At 35.9% G+C, this 19,107-nt stretch overlaps 1 protein-coding gene across 1 annotated transcript in view; it reads right to left on the bottom strand.

Annotated features, from left to right (window-relative positions):
• Window positions 1-19,107, bottom strand: part of KCNH8 (potassium voltage-gated channel subfamily H member 8) — a 373,450-nt gene that overhangs the window by 244,221 nt on the left and 110,122 nt on the right. The window contains exon 3 of the mRNA XM_055295551.2: window positions 4,442-4,573. Coding sequence (XP_055151526.1) covers window positions 4,442-4,573 — 132 coding nt within the window. The remainder of the gene's footprint in view (window positions 1-4,441; window positions 4,574-19,107) is intronic.

Below are 19,107 nucleotides of genomic sequence, written 5' to 3'. Positions count from 1 at the left end.
GAGCACTTTGCAGAGGGCAAGTGAGGGAGAAAAAATATAATGTAGGCTCTGAGGTTGGGCTGCATGAGTGTAAATCCTAGGTTACCATTTTTTTTTTTTTACTATGTCAACTTTGTCAAGTCATTTAAATTCATCAATAAATGGGAATAGGAATAATACTTATTTCACAGAGTTATGAGAAGTAAATGAAGTCACCTATGTGAAGCACTTAGCATGAAGCAGAGACTCAATAAGAGCTAGCTATTTTTATAAAAACCTATAGAATATAACAACCATGACCACATCTTTTATTGAACATATTCTATATGCCCTGTGCTACGTGAATTGCATATATTATCTCTTATAAACCTATAACAAATGTAGGAGATATGTATGAGTACCTCATTTTATAGATGAGGAAACTCACTTCCTGAGACAGTAAGCAGCTTCTAGAAGGACTAGCAGCCAAAATTTAGTGGAAAGGTTTTAAGCTGAGACTTAAGATGTTTCCAAGCATATTGTCTCCATTTTGACATCTCCAAATGCTAATGCAATGCTGGGGTCAGAGTGGCTGCTCAATAAATATTTTTTGAATTACTTAATATATTATTAATCCACTTTTAAACTTACATTAAATTTTAAATATAATTTTTAAAACTAATTAAATTAAATTAAATTAATTTTAATTAAAAATATTAAAGCCTCCTGCTGAGGCTATTTTCCTTCACTCAAAGGAAACAATTCCCTCTGAACCACTCCATCCAAAGGCCCTCTGTTCTCAGCCCTGTGAATGTTTTTCCTAATCCTTCCCCACCATTGAGGACCTGGTGTCCAAAAAGACTTTGCCTACCCTGGCTTCTTATACTAAGTAGACATTCCCTTCCTTTTTCTTTTTTTCTCTTTTCTTTTCTTTCTTTCCTTTTCTTTTCTTTTTTTTTATAAAAAGGACATACTTAACTGCCAGCCAAGATTTCTGATCAGCAACAAAAGAACCTCAATTGCCAAGCTGATTGACATATAAATCCAAATTTTATATCAAAGTATTTCCTAACTGATGCTGAAAGATATAAACAGGGCCTCGTATTAAATTTACTCCATAAGTAACACTTGACATGAACATAGAAGTAAGTGGTGTACACACTATTTTTGGAATAGAAGTAAACTATGTGCCAAAAAGGAAGTTAGTTTTAAAGGTGATAAAAGCCATCAGATTTCTGCTGAAGGCTGTCTCTCTCTCTCTCTCTCTCTCTCTCTCTCTCTCTCTCTCTCACACACACACACACACACACACACACACACACACACACACACCATCAGATCCACCAGCTGAAAGCTATTGTACATACAAATAGTAGTTTGAATTTTGTGCTCATCTTCCACCAATGCTGTTCATTGATAAAAGGCCTACATTATATCTCATACCTTGTTAGCCTCTTCTATAAAACAAGTTCGTCCTCATTTAAATAAACTCCCCCAAAACATGGAAAAATGATTAAAGTATTTTTAATAGAAGTCCATGCCATTTATCTCTCTTAAATGAAGCCCATCATGTGAACCTCAGTATTAATTAATTTAATTAACATGAACCTTATTTCTACAACTTAGATGAACTTCAGTGATGCATTTGCAGAAGGTGCAACACTGGGTCATGTCATGCACTTATTTAGTATTTTTAATGTTATGACACAATACTGCTACAGTTACATGGTGACATTTTAATAATCAAACACTTATTTGGAAGTTTTAAAAATATCATATGTTAAGGTGTGCCTTTCCTGCAAGACATGTCATCAATTGGTGAATTTTAAGGTGTTTTTCTCCATTAAGGGCAGGTAAAAATATTTTTTTTCTTTTTTTTTTTTTTTTTTTTTTTGAGACAGGGTCTCACTCTGTCACCCAGGCTAGAGTGCAGGAGTGTAATCACCAGTCACTGCAGCATTCACCTCCTGGGCTGAAGTGATCCTCTGACCTCAGCCTCCCAAATAGCTGGGACTACAAGTGTGCACCACCATGACGTGGCTAATTTTTAAATTATTTTTTATTTTATTGTTATATATTTTTTTGGTAAAGACAGAGTCTCCCTATGTTGCTCAAGTTGGTATCAAACTTCTGGGCTCAAGCAGCCTCCTGCCTTGGCCTCCCAGATTATTGGCTATTTTTAAATTATCATTTTATAACCATGGTGACTTACAATAGTTACTCTTTCTAAAAATACTACATACTTTCATGAGACATTTATAATAAGGTAGCAATAGAAAAAACTGTTCTTGAGTGTTCAGTATATATTAGAAGTAATATTTTTATATGAGATAATGTTGAGATAAAAATATCTAGGGACTTACTAGCAAATATTTCAAAAAATTAAATCATATTTTACACAATATAATTAATGTTAAAAGTGTTTTTTTTTATTTAAATCTTGCAAGAGATAGTCTTTACATTGTACATGTTCCCTAAACAAAATGAAAATATTATTGAATATATGAATACAAATGTAAAACTCATTTTAAGATAGAACTTTGGATTACTTTGTTATTGGTTGCACAGTGTTCAAATGGATGGCCTTCACTTCCAAATGACAGGTGTAATCTTTCAAGTGCAAGCAGCTCTACTAGTGTGACATGCTAGCCTCTCTCTGCTCCTTAACTTAGCTATTTCCAGGAAAAGAAGAAGAATATAATTTGGTTAAGTTTGGAAGGCAATATGGACATGTATAGGATGACCCCTTTGTCTTCTCTCTCTTTAGGGAGCAACTGTTCTGCTCTGGTTCTCCAGACATTAAGTTACACAGTGAGAGGCTCTGCTTTGTGACTGCGGGGCAACTTCGCCTAAAACTAGAGCTCACTAGAAGGAAGCCCACTTGGAGGTAAAGATATTTCATGTTTTCCTTTATTAGTTTCATCAAAAATAAAGGTGATACTTTGGTCTCCAATCTACTCATTTTTCTTTTTCAGCTGATTCAGAACGTGGATGGCAAAAATGAGTATTTTTATTGAGCTCTCTCAAACTCCAAATGAAAAGGTATACTTTACCACTGTTATTCACTGCAGTCCACCAAAATGGGGATTTCTCCCCTATCACGAGACATAAGGAACATAAGTCAAAGATAATTAAGGAATTTGTATAAAACCATTAGGCATGGTCCTCATATTCTAAACAAGTCAGTTAAAGGTCAATCAAACTGCCTTCTTTCAAGCAAAAAAAAAGTCATGTATTTCTTTCTAAGGATTGTGTTATATTTCTATTTATCCACACATATTTGTGAATGTACATAATATGAATATATACTTATATGTTTGAATAATTTTATTCAAAGGATCCTTACCCTCTGTGTTTCTATCTTACAAAGAAAATACTAAAAGCAAAAACTGTACACACCAATTTTCATACTTATCTTTGTGGAACTTACATTGGACAGGTACTACGCTTGCTCTAAAATTCAAGTAACTTTAATTTTAATACGGCTCTCCCCTTGCATATGTAAAATACACTACATAATTTAGTCATGCCAATATACAGCAAAACAGACATGCGTTTGCAAGGCTTTCAAATGCTAGAAGTGAGAGCACCAAACTATGGTATCTGTTCATTTGGGTTGTCATTTCAAGAAACATAATGTATTGAAAACAATCACACACATTTTAAAAAAGAGCTGGAATAAAGAGTCCATTCCTAAAAAGACATAGCTGTTGAAATGTCAAGTAGCTGATTCTAAAAAAGAACTTACTACATAGGAAACCCACAAAGGATAATTGCTTTTTCTCTGGTGACTAGAATCCTACTTCGGTTTAAAACAAATAATATCAGCAGTTTTTCAGTGTTAACTTTTGTCAGCTCATATAAAATGCAAAGAATTTCTTAATAAATTATTATCAGAAGATACAAGGTAAACAACACAAATTCTCAGACTCCTTTAAAGATAACTGAAAAGCTTGTTTATGTCTTAAAACAAAGTATTATATTTTTATATATGATAAGGTACAGGATTCACATTTGTTTGCAACATTCTATTCTAACAACCACTAAGCTAGAGTTCTTAACTTTGTACATAACTACACTTTGCATATCTAAGTTTTGAGCTACGGCAATCTAGAGGAAATGGAGAGATGTATTTTTAATCACATCCTCCTAAAGTCACTTATCCCATCCATTAATTTTTGCCTAATACAATGAAGTGGTGTTAATCCTTATATTGTGATAAACTGTTTTCTCATCCTCATCATATTAGCGTAGGAATATGAACTTCTAGTTCCTGTCAAGTGAGTCTTTATTATAAAGACGACAGAATGTAAATGCATGTGAGTCTGTGATTTTGGAATATGCACCAAATGCTGACTGTTAACAGTTATGAATATTTATCAGTTGCTGTTATTAAAAATGCATGTTTTTCTCCGAGAGTTTTTAAGTAAACAATTTCAAAATGTTACTCCATCTGTCAATGTTTTCTGAAAACGGTACAAACCTTCTTTTTTATCTTCTGGAGTAATCTTCACTTTTGTATCTGTTATATCTTTGAATGAGGCCAGAAAAAGTACTACATCTCCTTTCTCATTCTTTATGGGAACGATATCCAGTAGGCACCAAAATGGAGACCCTGCAATAGTAAAGAAAAAAAAAAATACAAATCAACCATTGCCTTGTGTTATTTCTATGGAAATCTCAATCATTAATAAAAATAAAGCCCTTAGTGTTTTCTTCAATCCCACAACTCCCTCCATCTTAAAAATGTCAGTTTTCAGATTCCATAAATTTCTATCTTATATACATCTCTCTTCATTCCAAAGGAAATGCTTTTTCTGAAAATAAAGAAGTATTTTAAACAAAAACACTTGTCTGTGCTGAGATATTTCTGCTTACATTATTCAAACTGCATTTCCTCTTTGAACTTGTTGATGCTGAAGCATTCCACTTTACGAGAGATTGCCCCTTCCCACCCCCAGCACACACTCGTTCTTCAATAAAGACCTTTGTTTGGTATGAGTTTGCCAGAGGTTTATTTAGTCAATTTAAAAATCAAAGCTTGCCCAACAGAATGCTAAAATAAAAAAGATTAAAAGTATCAAGTTTTGGGGAGTGTGCATAGCCACTTAAACTCTCATACATTGCTGGCTGATTCAAATTAATACATCTACTTTAAACGCAGGTAGTATTAAAATTTAGTCTCACAATACAACATTATACATCAGTGTGAATGAGTGACTTACAATCATTTGAAACCAAATAGACGAATATCACTAATATAATGTGGGTAAAATACCTAAACACAAACAAATAGAATGCAATAAGAATTTGTTTACATTCAGTACGAAAACAGGCAGAACTAATCTATGATGTTAAAATTCAGGTTAACGGTTACTTTGGGGAAATTGTGATTAGAAAGGCATTCAGGTCTGGGAGTTGTAGGAGGCTGGTCAAGTTTTGTTACATGATCTTTATGCTGTTTACATAGGAGTGTTCAGTTCTTAAATGCTTACATGTATTTTTCAGTAAGCATGTCACATTTCAAAAAATATTTGAAGAAATAATCAAATTCAATTCAATTTTTGAGCAAAAAACCATGAGAAATGTCATTAAGATTCAAGTTCAAAATATAGCAGCCAAATGATACTGCCTAAAGCTTATATTTTCAATTTTTAAATATATTTTAAAATATGTATTTTAGAAATATGTAAAAAAAACCTTGCACTACATTTCCTACTGAAAGGCATTCTGGACAGGGATATTTGAAAATGATGATAAAGTTGTTGTTTAAAAACTAAACTATTAATCTATTCATACATAATTTTCCTTCATTTTCTTTTGACGAGGGGAAAAAGACTTCAATACTGTGAATTCTTGTCTTATTTGGGTGTTGATTTCAAAGTCAGGGTATAAGACAAAAATATAAGAGGGTCAGAAATATCCTTGATATTTCGAGTTGTCTTGCATACACTGTATTAGACCTCATAATTTCCAACATAGCTATGTATTCATCCAGCCTTGGGATCTATCATTTTTTTCTGCAGTTAAACACCAGGTGAAGCCACTAATTTATATTTAGGAGCCATCTGATATAAAAGTCATATTTTATTGTAGCTGCTGCTGTATTTGTTTAAAAGAATGGTTGGATGATGTATGATGTGCTGCTCTCATAAGTTACGCATGGAATATAATAAAATATGCTTGTTCCTCTGTATTCTCCCAATAGTTTAAGAGTCATGATTTCCTTTTTTTTTTTCAAGCCCTATGGTATCCCATTTCATTCATCTGCCCCAATACCTATGCCATGACAATCTCATTTCAATAGCTCATTACCAGGCTCTAGAAGACCTAGGATATAACCACGGTTCTAACACTAGCCATGAAACGATAGGGAAGTTGATTAACCCATCTGGAACTTGGTTCCCTTCATTGTAACATTGTCACATCCTTCACTCCATTAGTGAATACAGTGACCCCCAAAATGCTGAGACAATAAATCAACTCAAGTGTTTGTGATTCATGGAGAGGCCTCATAAATGAGCCATACCAATAGTCAAACACTGCTATCCTCGTCATCCCAGAATGGTTCTTAATTGAAATTTTATCTATGATCACCATTTCAGATTGGGAGCCTTTTTCAATGCTGTAGCTGTGATAGAAACAAAAAGAGCCATCAGGCTAAACTAATAATCAGAACTTAGAGAAAGTAATAGTGGGGACACAAAGAAGGGTATGAATCTGACATTTTGGTTGACGTTTTAAAGCACCTTTCTGTCAATTACCTTGCGAGAACATCACCAACTCATAACCAAGGCAATTAATTTTCCTGAAAATCTTCTATCTGTGTACTCAGACAAGTATCATTACTGTCTCCAAAGAGCCTTTGCATAGGTGCACCAATGTATTTTGGAGAGAGCCAAAACCACATGAGGTGAAAGCCAAGGAAATAGCTGTTGATATGGCAATATTCACTGATCAGCCCTTGAGGCACAGCCATCATTTCACATTATATTCTGGGATAACTGAAAGTTTACTTCGAGATTTGTCTTTTAAGTTACAGTGATGTGATCACTGACATTTTATAAATTCAATAAAACTTCATTAATTCAGACCTTTCTAAATTCAAGCTTTGGAATGATTTTACATGAACTAGGCTGATGTCTACCTTCCCAGTGCCTACATGACAAAAAAGTTTATGAGAGAAATAGTGTAAAGGGCATAAAAACTATTTCCTTCCTTCCCTCCCTCCCTCCCTATTTCCCTCCTTCCTTCTTCTTCCTTCCTTCCTCCCCTTCCCTTTCCTTCCTTCCTCCCCTTCCCTTTCCTTCCTTCCTCCCCTTCCCTTTCCTTCCTTCCTGCCTGCCTGCCTTTCTCCCTCCATCTCTCCCTCCATCTCTCCCTCCTTCCCTCCCTCCGTCCTTTTTTCCTTTCAACTGTCCCTCCAGATTTATCCACACCAACAATCTTACGAATATTCAGGTATATTTATGCTTTTCTTTCTCAACTTTAGAAGAACGCAAAGCATATACAAACTGCATTTTCTTCTAGAAAGATAATAGATGCCAAAAGCTACCAATCATGTTCAATGCAAGACCCTTTATACTTAGCATGCTCGCTTATCCTTTGCTTCTCTGCTTTCCTAAATCTTCCCAGCAAGCCCTCCACCCTGCATTTCTAATGACACCTCTCACCTCTTATGAATGCAATAATTCAAGGCTATTCTCCAGGATCTGGCTCTTCCTCTCTTACCTGTGGGCACAATGATGATCAACTCTTTCAGTCAAGAGCAATTCAGGCCCAGTGCAATGAATCTCTTAGGGTTAAGGTGGGAGGCTGCAAGTCCCTCAGCCTCAAATTCAGAGATGTGAATGATAAGAGCAGAGTTAGAGGGCAGCCATTTCATGAGAATTTTAACTCCTTCTTTATATAGCGGCAGTAATTACCATGTGGGTTGGAGAGTGCCAACACAGATGAGGCTCTGACAGGATTTAGGTTAACAACACCTTTAATTTCTATGGATAAATACAATTGTGGAGAGAAAACAAGGGTTTTACCTTACACGGGAAAATCTATTTTTGGAACTGAATAGTTACACAAAAGCTTAAATCTGGTGGAATGTCCCTTGTCTCCATTTTGGTACTTTCTTTTTCTTGATTGGGAAACAAGGATGCAGGATAATTTGACTTGCTAATATTTTTGTTTATTTCTTTTTATTGAGGTAAAACATAAATATATAGTTTACTACCTGTGCCTTTTTGTTTTTTAAGAGAAAGTCTTACTCTATCACGCAGGTAGGAGTGCAGTGGCATGATCACAGCCTACTTTAGAGTCAAACAATCCTGCCACCTCCGCCTCCCAAGTAGCTAGGACTACAGACGTGCACCACCATGCCTGGCTAGTTTTAAATTTTTCTGTAGAGATGGGGGTCTCACTATGTTTCCCAGGCTGGTCTCAAACTCCAGGCCTCAAGGGATCCTGCCACCCTGGCCTCTCAAAGCGCTTGAATTACAGGCATAAGCCACCATGCGCAGCCCATCTTTACCATTTTTAAATGTACAGTTCAGTGATAATAAATACCTTTATAGATATTTTTCCCTTCATCCCCCTGCCTCCCCTTCCTAGTCTAGGGTAACCAACAGTCTACTCTCTATCTTCATAAGATCCACTTTTTTAGCTCTCAAATATGAATGAGAACATGCAATATTTGTCTTTCTGTGCTTGACTTCTGTCACTCAACATAAGGGCCTCCAGTTCCATTAATGTTTCTGCAAATGACAGAATTTCATTTTTTTATGGCCAAATAATATTGCATTATGTGTATATATCACACTTTATCCATACCTTGATGGGCACTTAGGTTGATTCCATAACTTGGATATTGTGAATAGTGCTGCAATAAATACAGGAGTGCAGATATCTCTTTAATATATTGATTTCCTTTCTTTTGGATAAATACCTGGTAATGGAATTGCTGGATGATACGGAAGTTTTATCTGTGGGTTTTTGAAGACCATTCCATACTTTCCTTCATAGTAGCTGTACTAATTTTTGCTAATATTTATAATTATTAGAGAACTCATATGCTTTCCAGACACCAATAAAATATATTTGTCAATAGATAAAAACTCATAATAGCTAATAATAATGTTTCTAGTATGGGTTTATGGTTTAATAACTTAATACGAGGAGGTGCAGGTATAAGGAAAACTGACTTGTGAGAGATCCCACTCTCTTTAATGACTGTGCTATCATGATGGGAAATAGTACATTGCTCAATATAACACAACAGGTCAAAGTGCAAAGAGGACACATTTGATGTTCTCTTGTTTCTAATATCAAGCAGGATTTTGAATAAATTTTTAGTGATAAATACATAACATCTTTATTTTTTGAAATTATAGCAACAATAACATAATATCCCAAGGGTTAAGAGCATCAGGGTTATGGGACCTAAACATTTCCAGGTGTTCCTCCTAGTTCACGTTAAGTCTGATGAGTCTTGTTCTCTACAATCATTGTCTCAGTGCTACTTAATGATAAAATAACAGGCTTGCCAGTTTTTAGAAATTAGTCCAGAGAAAATACATATACATATAGACACACACACACATACATACATACATATTGGGGTGGGAGTGGGGAAAGAGCTGCAGGTGAGTAAACAAGGCTGCTATGAATCGTGGCTGGGTGAAGGGACACTCATTTCTTCAGCAGAAAGATTGGGGCAGTAATTCAGTCCTAACTGAATCTACCAGAAAGCTCCAAGTTGCCCCTCCACTTTATCATATTTGCTACTGTTTTGTTCGGTTTCAGTCATCTCTTGCCCACTTTTCCAAAGTATTCTTCCTGCCTCTAGTCTTCCTCCCATGCTACTGCCAACAACCTTTGAAAAATACAGGATCCTGATTAAAAACACCTGACGGCTTTTCACTGTTTGCTCAAATCAGCACAACATTCCAGACTCTAATCAATATGGAAAGTGTCTTTCAAGCGACTAGAAAATACGGGAATGTGATGGACAGTGCAAAGAAGTAAACTAAAAAAGGTGCCATGTTAAAAAGGAGGGGAATGTTCCCTGGAATACCCAAAGCTGCTTGGCAAATAAGTCTCTACAGCATCATCACCAGCTCTTCCTGATGTTTGTACTATACTAAGAGATGAAAGTAATGGTTCTTTAGAAAATATGAGGTAAAAGCTTCACCTTATCTGCAGTGAACATTTCTTCCAGGGACCATCTATCTACAGTGCAGCTCATACAGGCTGCCAAGTCTTTGCTCAGTCCTCATTGAATTTATGTTGGGTCAATACCCCTCCTCCAAATGCCCCAGGATACTAGTGAGCCAAAGTAAATGGCACCGGTGCCCTGACTCCTTGTGTAACAGTGGAGGGCAGCGTGGGGGTAGACAGGAGATGAACTGAGACAGCTGGAGAGCTCCCTGAACTGGGCGGTGGCTAAGGACACCCTTCATTTCAATGTTTAATGAAAAATAAAACACATTGTGTTTTAAATTTCTTTTTGTGTTAAAAACAGATGGGTAGAATATGCATACTATACTGATTTGAAAAAAGACTGGCAGAATACACATAAAATCCACAATGGTGGATTGTAAATTATGGTTTAATTTCCTTTTCTTCTCAGCATCTTTATTTTCAGGTTTTCTAGAATAAGCATGAAGAAATACACAGTGGGATTCTGTCAACTCCAGTGATTTGAGGTAGAGACGTAAAGAGTTCAAGACTGGGGCAGTAAGAATGATGAGGTCATATTTCTGGGGAATAATTTTTTATATATTCTTGATAATTTGAAATACGTTCTAATGGATACTTCCATTTCAAACTTTCGAGAAAAATGCTATTTTGTTAAGCCAGAATATCTGACAGAGAGAAGGAGAGGAAGGGGAGGGGAGGGGAGGGGAGGGGAGGGGAGGGGAGGGGAGGGGAGGGAAGGGAAATCAAGTTATGCGTGACTGATTTAAACGTGCCAAGTTTTTAATCCTCTTTTCATTTTGATCCAAGTTACCTTTCTCCTTAAATAAAAGTACTTTATTCATTTCCCAGGTGTATGTATAGCCACCTTTCAGAAATCTCTAATAATTAGGAACAAGAGGAGCCTGGAAACTTCAGGTGCAAAAATATCCCCAAGACATGCTTTAGTCAATACATCCAACATCCTTGCTCAACAAATTAACTGGAGTTATTGACCAGTAGAACTAATACTTGCTTTAAGAAAACCAAATTTATTGTCATGGTAAACACAGATAATTCTTACCTACAATTGAAAGGAGTTTCCATGTACAGTTAAACACAAATTCAGCAGCAACAGCTTTATAGTAGGAAATGGAACAATGGAGTACAGTCCAATGAGAAATGGAGATAAAGAGGCCCTGAAAATAACACACACAGCAAGAACCTAGTGATTGCTGTACTCTATTAAGAGTGTATTATGTGCTAACATTGTGCAACACGTCTTGCATGTATTATATCTCAGTTTCCCATTGATCAACCTGACCAACATATTGCTGCACTGAACTATATTTTACAATTATGGAGATTGAGATGTGTAGTATTTTCTTCAGGTCACACAATAGTCCTGTGACGAAATGGAACTTAAACACAAGTCTGAGTTTGATTTTCTAATTCTGCCTTACTATTAATGTAATATTCTGGGAATGATCCTCTTCTATGGACAATGTTTTAAACATTGAGTTTCGAGTCAATTTGATTCTCCTTTCTACATATACTATAGGACATGATTATACACATGCTCTAAAAAATATCCTATTTAAAGTGAAAAAAATGCAGTAAAGCCTTTTTATAATAAAAAGAATTTCACTCTCAAACCAAGAATAAGAGTAGAACCACTATTTAAAACAAGATTCAGCTATTTTAGTTTAAGACTGAAAAACACCCTTCATTAAGGTATATGTGGTGTTAATTTTTAAATTTGCTTGAGTATCCAATGAGACTGGGATCAGAAAAACACCACTGGTGCTGCTGCCAGTCCCAGGTTGAGACAGAGAAAATGTACTTATACAAGCTTGTGATTACAGTATCTAAGTGTAGTTACCTAAGTTGCTAACATACAAGGCACCATATTCTGACCTCATTCACAAAGCTTCTGCATGCTTCTGCCTCCCAGTATGTTTTTGCTTCTTACTCTCTTAGGAAGCTTCAGAAATGGTGATCTGTATACCATGGCAGCTCTGTGTAGGATGCAGAGCAACATCCCCTAGATTCATCTGCTAAGACTGGAAATAGCAAAGAGAACTGAGCCCCAATTAACATCTGAGTCATGGCTCTATCTTTTCAATGATCCTTTGGAGAAAAGAAGGCCACATGTGATGGACAATTGGTAGTGACCAGAAAAATGTCTGATCTGACAGGTTTGGTTTCATGATTGCTACTTCTAAGCCACTTCTTTGTGAGAACAAGGCACTGAAACAAACCCACTCTCTTGATACTTTAAAGAAAAGCAATTTAAGATTTCTTCAAACTTGCAATTGTTCAGTGAGAAATAACTTGCTTTAAATGAGAATTTGAGGATTAAGTTAACCCTCTCTAACTGCACAAGGCTTTAGTTGGAGGAATCTATGGCCTTTGCAGAGCAATGAGAATAATTGTTGGTTCCAATAAACATAATGTCTGTATGAACTCAACATTGTTATGAGGATCTGGGACTCTGGGATTATCTAGTTTAGGATCCAAAAGAAACCATTTGGAAATTACATTGCAAGCAATTGGACATAAAGTTATTCATTCATTCAGTACATATTTATTGAGTGCCTGCAATGGCAGGCACTGTTGTTAACTGTTTGGATACATCACTGAACAAAACAGAATAGATCTCTGTCTTATCCCTGAAAGGACTTATATTCTAATTGGAGTGAAAAGCAATAAATTATAAATGCAATATATAAGCAAATTATATAGTTTATTAGAAGGTCTTAAATGCTATAGGAAAAAAGAAAAAGGAGAGCAGGGTAAAAGGAGAAATGTAGGAAAGTGTGGGAGAAGAGGGTGTAGGATTGTAGCATGACATTCTTAAAGAATTATTCATGAAAATGCTACTTAATGTTGCTTTTGAATATTAATGAACTATTTGTGTGTTATACGAGGTCTTCTTAGAAGCAAACTATGAGAAGACCATGATGCGGTTTTGATGTCAAGTGAAGGAGAGAAGAAGGAAGAAAAACTGAATGAAAGGAAGCGTCTAGATTGCAGCAGTTCCTCATTTCCCAGGAACAGACCCGTCTTAGCAACTCTGCCTCACTCAGTCAGTGGCTGGAAGCAGCCCATGAAAACTTTGGCTGATCCGGTGATGCGTTTCAGAGCACCGCAGCTGGGGCCATCAGCCAATTACTCTCCTGTAATCAGAGAGACGACAGCTACATTCTGAGGTGACACAATTAGTATAGTTTACCTCTCATATTTTTGGCAGAATATCATCTGTGCCCCCTTCCTCTTGTCATTGTACCTTGAAATTTTACTGGGAATCAAACCTCCTTTCTGCATGCAGCCTTGGTAGAATCAACTGGTGCTCTGCAAACCCTCACTGGAGGAATGGGCAAATCATCCAAAATGAAGCAATCAGTCTTTCTCTTCTGGTAATTTTAATCTTGATTTGATGAATCCAAGGTCAAAAATGAAGGAATTATGTTCATTCAATAATGAAGCCTGGAAAAACCTTTCCAATTACTGTCGCTACCTAGAACTTACAGAACCCTACTGCTTTTTGTCTTTTTCAAGGCTTAGATTCTCATTAATTTCTTTGATTCGATAAGTTCTGCCATATATTTTTCAATAAATTATTATTTTTGCTTAAGATGATCAGAACCAATTTGTGTTACTTCCAAAGAATGCTAAATACAAAACTGTAACTTTAGAAAAGAGTCAAGATGTAACACGAATATGCAGGATTTAGATGGCGTTGCATGTAGTCAAGTCCCTGGATTCATCTTCTAAGACTGGAAATAATAGTCATTTATTTTGCCATTTACTTGCTGAATATTCTCAGGTATAATTTTACACCTGTTCATACCACATCTGCATACTGGATATATGGCTAATTCTCATGGTTAAGAGCTTTGAGCAGGCCAGGGTTAAGAGCTGTGAAGTATTATATGCATTTTAAATAGTTATATAAAGTAAGGGCTTTACCTGTATATGTAATGCTTTATTTATTTAACCATAAAAACAACCATGGACAATTATGGCTTAGTTTTAATATATCTTAAAGTTAGGTGGTGGTGTAAAGTGGATATTTGTTGCAATAATTTCTCTTTTGTGTATGTATGGAACATTTCATTGTTAAATGAAGGAAACACATATCATACTCCACTTTAAAAATGGAGAATTCTTTGAACATCTAATATAATATTAAGTTGAAACACACACAGACATTTCAGATTGCTCGAGTTAAAAAAGATCTTAAAAATGATGAGATGGAACTGTTTATTGTAAAGATGAAAATCATGAGTTCAGAGTGGTTCAGTAAACTGAAGTCAAAAATGTTAATTGTTTTAAGAGTTGGGACTAGACCTCAAATCATATGACTCTCAGTTTCACAAGCTTTCTGCCAAAACACAGTGAATTTCAACACGTTAAAAGAAATTACCAAAGGAATCATTATCACAGGAGTGAACTATCTATTTTTGATATATTAAAAAGGAAAAATTATGGTTCACATATTGCTATTATTTTATTGATGACATAAGCTAGGACATGTAACAAATTCAACTTTGATATAGTCCTTTTTAAGAAATTAGTTTCAGAAATAGTTTCAGAATTTGTGTTTAAAAGGTTAGACAAATACAGTGAAATGAATGAAAAATACATCCTATGTAAGAAAGCAGAAATATTGAGATGAGAATTTGGAAATAAGAAAAGAAGTAAAAAGAAATGGTTAAGGATCTCATGACAATTCTCCAGTGTATAAATATATGATTACAGTTTTAGGTGGCAATTTAGCACTTTCCAAGAATATGCAGACAACAAACATACTGAACATTTCTTCCACTGTGCAAACTCAACTCTTAACGAAGACTTGCGAACACTGTGCCAGATTGCCCTGAGTCACAACTTGGCAGACATGTGAGGCAAAACAGACATCTTCCTCAACTTACTGCTTCTCTCCTAAAATAAAGTGGGCACCTCACTAGAACTTGAGGCCAAAATCCGGTGTCCAGGTAGGCATCACTGTACTCAGACTACTCAGGTGAGGTATCAGCACCAATAAGCTTATCCTTGCATTACTCACCAGACACCTGCTCTAAGACAGAAATTGTTTTGTGAAAAATAAATTTGTGCAAAACATTTTCCCATATGATTACAGGCATTTTCCTACAACAGAAAAAAAAATACATTTTGAGACCATATGTGTCATTAAGAAATGAAAATTCAGAATCCTTCTAAATTGTGAGGGTTCCAATTGGGTATGCAACCTAACAGATTTGGTTATTCATCTTCAAAGGTCAGCAAACTTGTTCTGTAAAGGACCAGAGAGGAAATATTTTTGGCTTTACAGTGCATATGGTCTCTGTCTCAACTACTCAACTTTGCTTTTGGAGTAATAGCCAATACATTAAAAACTGAGCATGGCAGTTTACCAGTAAAACTTCATTTGGAAAAACAGGCATCCTGCCAGATACAGGTCATAATTAGCCAATATTTGATGTAGAAGCCTAAAGATTACTGTACACTAGGAGTTAATTCTTGATTCTTTGGAGATTTAAGAAGACTGTATACTACCAAAGTATATAAGAAGCACTATTTGTTAGTGTAAAAATCATATAGACAGTTTTTCTTGAGAAGGAGCCTAGACTATGTCATAGTGGTGTCTTGTAAAAGATCATCCAATCAGACAACACTATTTTCCTAAATAAAGGCTAGTCATTTTCTTTCCAATTTGATATTGAGCATATAATTAACTCTCCTTCACTTGAAAAATAGGGTTGGCCACCAACGGCCTAGAGGGATCTCTGATAAGGCTTTTACTTTGAAATCCATGAGCTGAAGCTGCTTTGGGAATTATGGCACTGAGTAGGAGCTTTCTCAGCTGCATTACAAAGCAAAAGATATGTAAATCAGGGGTCTAAAGAAGTGAAATGGAGATTGTGGTCTGAGTCTATACAGAGTCAGATCAAAGCAACTAGAAAGTTAAAAACGTGAGAAATGTCCACTCTGGCTATCTCTTATATGCGTGAAAAAGAATAGGCACCTTTAAAAAATCATTATAGACATTATATGGAGTGTAACAATCTTAGGTGGTCAGCGACTTTTTTTAATCTCAAAACACATTCTGAGTTTAATGTTTATCCTTTTAATAGTATATTATCGTAGTAGCATTTTAAACAAGATTTCTTTTACTGTTTCACTCCCAGTATAGTTCTGAAAAGGTATTTTTTTAAAAATAGTGGAACATGATGTTTCAAAAGATAATTTAGGGGACTCAAAATTGAGAAATTTTGGGAAAGTAAAGACTTAAAGAAAAATAGCTCTCCTTATCATAGAGGATATGAGGTCTCCAGTGATAATTTGCTTATATTGCCAATTGGTTGAGATGGTCCAAGTTATAAGTTATTTTTTTCATCTGAAGTCATTTTTTATAATGATGCTTCTTAGATCTTATCAACAGTGCTCTGTGGATTAGTACATGCTTAAACAAACAAACACATGTAAACCAAAATCCACACCCTAGTCCTTCATCTTCTCTAATCTCAAAACAGATATATCTATACACACAACAAAGTATAAAAAGTCAGATTAGATGGTTTCTTTAGATGCACAATTTAGAGTCATTCTTGATGCTTCCTTCTTTCTCATTTCTCAAAGTAAAGATATTGCCAAATCTTGTCAATTCTAGTAGATAACCTCTGAAATTGGTTCACTGGCTAAATCCTAGACCAAGCCATGGCTTCTCAACCTTTAGTGAGCATCAGAATCACCTGGAGTGCTTGTGAAAAGTCTTTACTTTCCCAAAATTTCTCAATGAGTGCTGGGCCCCATCCCCAGATTTGATTTGTAGGTCTGGGTGGCACTCAATAAATCCCAGGGTATGCTGATGCTGCTGGTCTTCAGATCATACTCTGAGTAAGACCTGCCTTAATGACCATCATCTCTTATGTGGATTACTCATATGGCGCAAAAATGTTCTTTGTTAAATGAAATTTTCATCATGTGACTTTCCTGCTTGAAATACTTTGACTGCACTAAGTTGACTCTCAACAGCCTGAGCATAGTTGACAAAATCCCAAGTGATCTAACTTGGTTTACCTACCTTCTCCTATGTGATACACAGCTATCTGCCCTCCAGCTAAACTGGCCTTCCCTCCATGTCTCAAATAAGATAGTCTCTCCCAGGAACTTTGCATACATGGCTCTCTTTGACTAGAATGCTTTCATTCTTTCCTCCATTAGTCAATTTCTGCTCATCCTTCAAAAGTCAACTCAAATATCATTTCCTTGATGAAGTTTTCCTTGAACGCCATATTTGGTCAGATCCCCCTGTTATTCTCTACCACAGGAGCCTGCAACTTGCCTTCAAACTTCCTAATATGTTTGTGTGATTATTTGATTAGTCCTTCTCTCTTAATAGACCATAAGGTACAGGAGGGCAAGGTTTATGTTTTCCCTTTTCTTGTACTCTCTTAGGTGCAAAACAGAGGGACTGACCCAAACATAACAGGTACTCTAAACTCTGTGTTCAGATAATGAACTAAATTATTATAAGATGAATTCAAACTTTGTAATAGTAATACTATTGGTTACAAGAGTGACAGTTAACACTTACTGAGCACATGTTATGTGTCAGACACTGTGCAAGGCACTTTACACTTCACTTAAGCCTATGAAACAGATGCTATTACTGTTATTGCCATATTACAGAAGAGAAAACTGAGGCTCGGGAAGTTGAAGTTAATTGCTCAAAATCACACAGTTCATAAGGGACAGAAGCCTTTTGGTCTGGTAGATATGAATGTAGACTCTGAGAGTCAATATAACAAGCATTTATGTGTTTCTTTATATTTTCTATAGCTTACTTTATCTGATTCTCTTAAATGCTTTTAAGAGCTAAATATTTCTGCTTGCCTCTTACAGGCAAGATTAGATATTATAGGGTTAAACAGCTTGGCTAAGATCACCTACAGCACCTTGGTGACTGTGCAAGGACTCAAACTCGAGCCTTCACACACAAAGGTCATATTTTTTTCCATTCTAACCCACTAGAAATGGTTAAAAATGCTTTCTATGATAATTTTTACTACATTTTTCTTCTCAAATATGCATCTGAAAATGTGAATTCCTTCGAACATCCTGCAAAGTTGCTAAAGGCCAACACTGAACTACTTCTTAGAGAGCAATTTCAGCCTTCAGAGCTATTTACATGCCAAAGTTTCTAGGTAGAGTAAAATACTTATTCTTTTCACATTCAGAGTGGTCCCATTGTCTCCATCATCAGGCATGGGGATTTCTGAGTTGTGTGCAAGTTGCTGGCATCAGCTGCATTCTAGCGGCTGTCTTCTCAGGTGCTTTCCCCTGGCCTTTTCTTGCCAGCATGCTCAGGGGACACACTCACTTCTCTCAGCTGCCTTTTTTGTTTACCTCCTTTGTGCCTTTATTGGCCCAACCTCCCAGAGGCAGCTGTGACAGACAGGACTGAGGCAGAGCAGAGAGATGTCAATGAATAATCCTTCAGACCCCAGTCTACATGCCTGAATTAAAATGCCTTAGAACAACCCGGTCACTTCCCATACAAACAGATGTTAATTTATCAACCCAGCAGAAAACTCCAGAACACCAATCCCTCTCTCTGTGTAAGACAGAGAATTGAAATGTGTTCTCTAAGGAGAGAAAAATAAAATATTCCAGCAAAGGAACTAATGTCTAGTAATAGAAAAGTGAAGGATGAGGTCAGAGGTCTTTCTTTGGAGGAAAGGTAACCATAAAGTTGAAATAGAAAAGCAAAATGAGTTTATATGAGAATATAGAGAGACGTATACAACATCTCAAGGCTATTCTAACATGGAAGCAATATAGGGCTTCAATTGAAACAGCAAGAAAAACTATTTATTCATTCGCCCATTCAGCAAATAGCATTTACTATGTATCAGGAACTATTCTAGGCACTGTAGATAACAAGATTAATATGGTACCAATGTCACCCTCAAA

The sequence above is a fragment of the Symphalangus syndactylus genome, chromosome 10 (genome assembly GCF_028878055.3).
Source record: "Symphalangus syndactylus isolate Jambi chromosome 10, NHGRI_mSymSyn1-v2.1_pri, whole genome shotgun sequence".
Taxonomy (NCBI): Eukaryota; Metazoa; Chordata; class Mammalia; order Primates; family Hylobatidae; genus Symphalangus; species Symphalangus syndactylus.
This window is presented reverse-complemented; position numbering and strand designations above follow the sequence as displayed.